This window comes from Thermobia domestica, chromosome 5, assembly GCF_964235325.1.
Source record: "Thermobia domestica chromosome 5, izTheDome1.hap1.1, whole genome shotgun sequence".
Taxonomy (NCBI): domain Eukaryota; kingdom Metazoa; phylum Arthropoda; class Insecta; order Zygentoma; family Lepismatidae; genus Thermobia; species Thermobia domestica.
Genome location: NC_137458.1, coordinates 269156132 through 269163655, shown reverse-complemented (window position 1 = coordinate 269163655; position 7524 = coordinate 269156132). Strand labels below are relative to the sequence as shown.

At 36.4% G+C, this 7524-nt stretch overlaps 1 protein-coding gene across 1 annotated transcript; it reads right to left on the bottom strand.

The window, feature by feature from the left end:
• Positions 1 to 1337: 1337 nt before the first annotated feature.
• LOC145686597 (uncharacterized) lies at positions 1338 to 6086 on the bottom strand. Its single transcript, XM_081760054.1, has 2 exons — positions 5928 to 6086; positions 1338 to 2250 (listed from the first exon to the last, which is right to left on the bottom strand). The coding sequence occupies exons 1-2, from the start codon at positions 5934 to 5936 to the stop codon at positions 1540 to 1542; spliced, it is 720 nt and encodes a 239-aa protein (XP_081616180.1). The 5' UTR covers positions 5937 to 6086; the 3' UTR covers positions 1338 to 1539.
• Positions 6087 to 7524: the final 1438 nt, after the last annotated feature.

Genomic DNA, 7524 nt, shown 5'->3' with positions numbered 1-7524 from the left:
GGCTGCTTCCTTCCTTCTCGATTCCTTTCTTACTCCCCAGTTCCCCGCGCAGTGTGATCGCCGTCTTACATAATGGGCTAACATGGCCATAGATGCCAAAAGCACAGAAATCTAATTCTAATTCTAAACCATTAAGTGTATGTACACACACACACACACACACACACACACATATATATATATATATATATATATATATATATATATATATATATATATATATATATATATATATATATATATATATATATATATATATATATATATATAGGGAGGTACTGACGAAAAGACGGACGAATATCCATAAAAAAATTTGGGGGGGGCACAAAGAAGCTATGAAACTTGTAAATCATTTTATTTATTTATTTATTTATTATCACAACATACTCTTCTTGAAAATTACAGTGGTAGACGTATGAAATATTTCTGAGGGGAAAGTAAACATAAAACAATAAAAACAGATAAAAAAATAATTAAAAATATCTTAGTTGGTTACATAATTTTAAAATATCAATCTAAGCGCATTAGGTAGATCTAAGAACAATTTTGAAATCGGGCTCGAATTCATCTGTCACTATTTCAAAGAGGACTTTCGAAATAGGTGCCTGAAATCAGAAGCCAGAAACTATTATATTTCTGAAGCTGTGAAATTTGAAACACCGGTTAAACGTTTCACGAAAAAAAAAAAACTAAAAAATAGAACTCATTTATGTTGTAAAGGATCAATAATACTCGTAACTACTTCCTGAAAATATACCAATTGAAACAACAAAGAAGCGTGTGACCTTCCAGAATCTATGGATAGAGATAAAGATGAATGCTAAATAAATATTTGGAATTAAAAAAAAATAAATGTTTCACTTCTATGCTTCTTCTGTTTAAATATTTATACGATAACCAAAATTTACTCACTAAATAGGCCTATCTCCATTTTGTAATGAAGATTAATAACTGAATTTTCTTTATGTTAATTGAACTGGAGATTAAAATCGAGAATAAATACATAACTCAGTTACTTTAGGTCTATCTTTGGAAAAACTACATTTAAATGAAATCTTTCAGTTTAACACCCCACGATTATGCCCTTTAGGCTAAGGGAGACGGATAGATGATTAAGACTAGTGAATAATGATGATAAAAAATTGGTGGAATGAGAATGTGGGAGGAAACGCGAGTATCTTGAGAAAACAAATAGACACGATGTTGTCCACCATATAAACTTACTTAGATAGTAATCGAACAAAGGACCTCACGTACCAGAGGTGAACTCTCTTCCACTGAGCTTTCGTACACCTTAAGTCTATCTTTGGAGATATGTGTTCTTTTCAAGAATATCCTTCTAAGCTTAAAATGTTTTATTTAGCTATATAATAAAACAGTTTACAACAAAGTATAACAGTATTTAAAACAATAATTCAAAACAGAAATTCCAATCATTCACTTCAATTTCCTTCATACTCTGAGAATCATGGCTCATCATTCTTCTCCAATACTGCTCTTAGAGAAGATTTTTCTTTAGATGTACTGGTGCTTTTATTTCTACAACCCAATAACTTCTACGGCTTGAACTCCAGTAATAACGGTAGGAACTCCATATGTTGTGGCTGGTCTAGATGGTGCAGGTGCTCCGTATACAATAGGTGGTGCAGGTGGAGGTGGGGGTGGGGGTGGAGGAGGAGGGGGAGGTGGTGGTGGTGGTGGTGCATACACTGGAACTGGTGCTGGCGCTTCATACACTGGAACTGGTACTGGAGCCGGTGCTTCATATATTACTGCTGGGGCTTCGTATATTGGAACTGGAGCTGGTGGAGGTGGAGGAGGAGGAGGAGGGGGAGGTGGTGGTGGTGGTGGTGGTGCATACACTGGAACTGGTGCTGGCGCTTCATACACTGGAACTGGTGCTGGAGCCGGTGCTTCATATATTATTGCTGGGGCTTCGTATACTGGAACTGGAGCTGGCGGTGGTGGTGGAGGAGGAGGTGGAGGTGGTGGTGGTGCATACACTGGAACTGGTACTGGAGCAGGTGCTTCATATATTATTGCTGGAGCTTCATATACTGGAACTGGAGCTGGTGGCGGCGGCGGTGGTGGTGGTGGTGGAGGAGGAGGTGGAGGTGGTGGTGCTGGCGGTCCATACACTGGAACTGGAGGTGCATATTCCGTAACTACCGGTGGTGCATATACTGTAGCAGGCTCAAGTATGGCCACATCAGCCAATGTGGCTACAGCAGATAAAAGCAGGACGAGGAACTGTAAAATAAATAAATAAATAAAAGGTTAGTGCATATTACTACGAAGGTTACATGAAATACAATGGTGTGAGTTTAACCTAGGATATGAACAACATGAACTTCGAACCCAGATTTCTCATACCAAAAGCAAGTAAGCTGAAAAGAAATACATTCACTAGCATATTCTACATTAATGGTGATGAAATAATATAACGAGGAGAAAAGCAAGAAAATTAAATATGACTGAGGGAAATAAAAGTACATTGTTGAGCACAACAACTGTGATGTTTCCCAACAATAACAAAACGTTATTACATTATGCAAGGACACTGCATATATTAGGAATGGAAGAAGAAGAAAAATGGATTGGATTGAATTGATTTGCGTTTAGCAATACTTTCAGCAGCAAGACTATACGAGATGTAAAACTACAGCTTAACTCCGGATCCGAACCACATGAGCTCCTAAAGAGAATCGAACCCGAGCATTGCACGCCAAAGGCCCGTACGCTAATCACTCAGCCACGAAGGAGCTCTAAGAAGAAAACTAAGGTACTCGTATGTAAAAAAAAATAAATAAATAAATAAATAATAAAATAAAATAAAATAAAATAAAATAAAATAAACAAACTTCTAGGTCTGATATGATTGAAGACACTTGTACAGGAAACTGTAAGACCATCGCAAAGCTTAGAACTCAGACCATGAAGATAAGGAAACAATAATACATATTTCAGGTATAAATTGTTTGTTTATTGAAGTTTAAAATTCCTTTTAAGCATCGAGACTACATGAGAAGTGATCCTGCAGTTTAAGTAGAGCTCAATGCATCGTAATGCTTTCAAATTTCAATCCTCTTACAAATGCAATTGAACCCGGTGCCGTGTGTAGAAAAGGAGAGAGCACTAACCACATCTTTTTATTTAAAAAAAAAAAAAATGCCTTAAACGGAACTTTTTGTCAAGATCTTTTAAGTAACCTCATTAACTTTTCTACTTAATCCAATGAGAAGCATACGAAAACAAAACCTATGGGGATATTTTAAAATGTCCATGGTGTTCGGATTAACTCGAACTCCGAATGGGTTTCGGAAAATTGTGATGGTCAGAGTAACGCGTCAGATCCTTCAACGACACCCTGTTGACTACTACATCAACGAGGAGACCGACTTCACTTACAGAAACTAAGCGAGTTATGTCAACTTTACAATCAAATAAGAACTCGTTTTCTTTTTTCACCGAGACTCCACAGTCTTTAGCTGGACGCACATTGACAAGAGACAGGACAGCCAAGCAAAGGCATGAGCGTAATGATTTTGTTTGTTCGTTTGACGCATAACGTTTAATATTTATACCCTTTAGGCTAAAGAAGGCGGGTAATAAATAAAAGTGAATGACTTTAAAATTAAATTTCCCACCGCGAATCGATCCCAGGATCACGTGCACCAAATGCAACTAGATCAGTGGGGAGGGCTAATGCAGAGACAGACAGGAAAGGACGTAGAGACAAGAGAGACCTGTGTGTACTTACCACGTGTTTCGATCACAACATTAGAGACAGATTTAGCGAACAGGTAACATTGAAAGACTAAAGCAAGATTTGGGGTGTTCAGAGCGCAAGGGAATCAAATTCAATTAACAAAGTTGTCACAAAAATGGACACAAAGTTTGTACAGTACGCTTGAGTATATGGAAATGTTAACATTGTTTCTTTAAATTATATATATATATATATTACAACATTTGGTCATGAATATTTTAAATACTTAAAGATGTAATGTGATAAAAGTAGCCAAAAAGTGGACTCGGTTCCCTTATGCACTGAACACGCCATTTCTAGACTCAGGAACTCTTTAAAAATAATGCTTTCATATTTTTAAACTTTTTCTGTAAAATGATTGTACTCTTAGAAGGGAAGCTCAAACCTCTTCCCTGAATTGTATGATAATGATATGCTGAAAGTACTGAACTAGCAAGAGGAAAATATTTTAGTCTCTGAAATGTTCTGTATCTTAGTATGTATTAGTAAGATATATTACTTGAGTATTCAGTTATCATTGTAATATTCCAGGAGTAATACATTTATGAGCTTAACCCGAGAACTACTAAGCGGGTCCATTGGACCCGTGATTATACTTTTCAATATTTTTATTCTCTTCATGAAAGTTAATTTATTGCGCTGTATTTGGTTTTTCATACAATAAAACAATGTGAAAATCTCATAAAATTACTCCATATCCTCGATTCTTAATTAGGGTCCATTGGACCCGAATGGTAGAACATGTGTGTAAAAATGTATGGTAGTTGCAGGGTTAATCTGTAATGCTGTAGCTTCTCATGGTTATATGGCTAGCATACGCATCTTCGGTACGAGAGTCTCAGGTTCGATTTTCGGTTGGAGTTCCAATATTAAGCTTATAGGTCCATATCCGTATCGTCTCTAAGTTCCAACAAACTACACGAAATACTCAGTTTTTCGAATGGCAAGAACAAGTTTATTGAAAATATATGAAAATTATGTAGTGTTTGAATTCCATTTTTTTTCCTTAGGACATGCATTTAAATCGAAATAAAATAACCAAAACCAAACTTCAGCCAGCATTAAATACATAGATCAAAAAATTAATTTCAGTTTGGTTTAGCTATTATTTCTTTGTGGAAAATTTAAACCTCTTCTCCCCATTACGATACGAATTTGAATCAAAGCTTGGTAATGAAACCCCATGTCAATCCAGGCTCAAACATTCAATATTAAAAAAAAAAAGTTTCATTTTAAAAATCACTATACAATCGTTCTTTAATTTTTGCTGTTTTGGGAATACAAATTGGAAAATTAAAATATTATAGAAAAAGTGATTCCTTATCCTTTAGAAGTGAAGTTTTCGAATACACTGGGGCACTTCTCTAATTATTTTTAATTAGGTCTATATACTCCGAGTTTCATTTCCCTAACATAAGAGGTTCTTATGATACTCTATTTTTATGGCATAAATATTGAATCCGCTTCTATTTCCTGTGAAGATGTATTTTAATCAAACCGACATGCCAAAACTCTAATTTGAGGTAAGTATTATGTTCCAAAATTCATTTCAGATGGTTCTGCGGAGTTGGTATTTATAGCGGCCAAACATACATTCAACTTTATGTATAAAACATATATTTTACTATTTCTTCTCTCATTCTTATTCTATGGCTAAACAGCGTGGGAGGCCCGGGTTCGATTCCCGGCATGAGCTCATGTGGTTCGAATTCCACATTAATCAGTAGGTCCGTCTCAAATAGCCTCGTTGCTGAAAGGGACGTTAAACTCAAAATCAACTCGACTCATTCCTACTCTAGTAACCAGAGCAAGTTCCTTTGGTCAACGTGGATCCGAGTTTGATTCTCAGAGGTAAAGTATCGAATTCTATCGTGGTTCAAAAATTACTTTAAACTGCATGTCTCGTCCTATAAAAGCTTCAATGCTGACAAACAATCTAAAATAACATTCAATTAGGTTAATATTTTATTTGAAAAGTTGAAATAATAAAGAAACCCGGAGTGAACTGATCATTTCTTATAGGATATTTCCTTTGTGATAAATATTCTATTCGCCAAACCAATTACACAGACAGTTATAAAGCGAAAGAAAAATCTTAATAAAGTTGGAAAAATAATAAAAATGAAAATAAATTACTGTCGTAATGTAATATACTCACCGATTTCATTTCGAAGAAATGTATCGCTTTTCCTCGAATGAACCAGGCTACTCTGTGAAGAATTTCTTTCAACTCTCAGTTTTTATACACTTGACGACTTTATTTGTTACATTACTTCTTTAAAAAAAGAAAAATATGAAGATCTAAATAACAAGCTTTCAGTATTTTAGAAACTAATTATTTATTTTTGACTAACGTCCCTGAAAATTTTAATTAACCCAGGCTGTGTATGTTATACTTCGGTGTTTTTCATCAAACTCGGTTTTGAATACTTTTCAACATAATGATCTTTATCAAAAATATCACAAAGGATATTCGAATACATCTTAAAAGGTTTACTTTCTAGCATTGTTTTTGTAGATATATTTGATAATATTTTATCTCTAGTTGGTGTAGGAGCGTAGTGTTGTTTCCGCGTTGTTATTCTTGGGCATTTTTCTGCAAGCAAATGTACTCCAAAAATATGTTTGTACTGAATGTCGCTTTCTGTAACCTTGACATACTTTTGTTTTGTGACAAAGTAATAGCAAACAGTACAAACTGACCAACTGATGAGAGAGATTTATTGAAGTATGGAATGTTTTTTTTTCTCTGTATGTATAGACTTTAATGCCTTAATATTCGAGGCTTTCCTGTGCCCTTAGAGCTAGAGCGAGCTGCCGGTTCCTATGTTTGAAACAGTGGCGTAGCATACTTTTGCGCCCCCCCCCCCCGCAAAGTATAGAGAAGGGGCCCTAGTTGTAAAGCCGATAGAAGTAAGGTTGAAGTTCTACTTCTTTATTCATCGCAAGATTTCGGGGCCCCCTTGTACTGCGGGGGTTGCGGGGCAGCGGCTACGCCACTGGTTTGAAAGCTCATTTCTTGCTGAGAGTACAGTAACATGAATACAGACTTGAATAGAGAAATTGTGTTGCATACTAATCGTAAGTGTCTCATAATCTCTGTGTTGCGGAAAGTAAAAAAATGAAATGAAATCTTTAGTTTACGTCCCACGGTTATGCTAAAGGAGACGGTGATGATGAGAGAAATGAAGAAAGTGGGAGGAAAAGGGAGATACCCGAGAAAACCCACGAACACGATGTTTGTCCACCACAAAGTCCACATGGCGCGAGCTGTGATCGAACCACGGACCCCAAGCACCGGAGGTGAACGCTTTACCACTGAGCCACAGCGCCCCCCGTTGCGGAAAGTAGTAACACAGAACTCATAAATCAAGCTTAGGACCATTATTTAACCAAAAAAAAAAAAAAAAAGCTTCCCGTTTATAAAGCGCTTAGCATGCATATCTTTGAAGCATGAGGTCCTGGATTTAATTCCAGGTGAGAAAGCATTGAATACATTACAGCGGTTCAGTTTCGATCTTTAAACAGTGCAAGGGAGCAGGGAAGCTCAATAGTAAAGCGCTTATCTCTGGTGCATGAGAACCATGGTTCGATCCCCGGCTAAGTAAGTTTGTGGTGGACAACATCGTATCCGTAAGTTTTCTCAGGTCTCTTCCGTTTCCTCCCACATTCTTGTTCCACTAATTTTTTCATCATCATTCACTTACCTCAATCATTGTCTTCTTTAGCCTAAAGGGCATAACGTGGGACGTTAA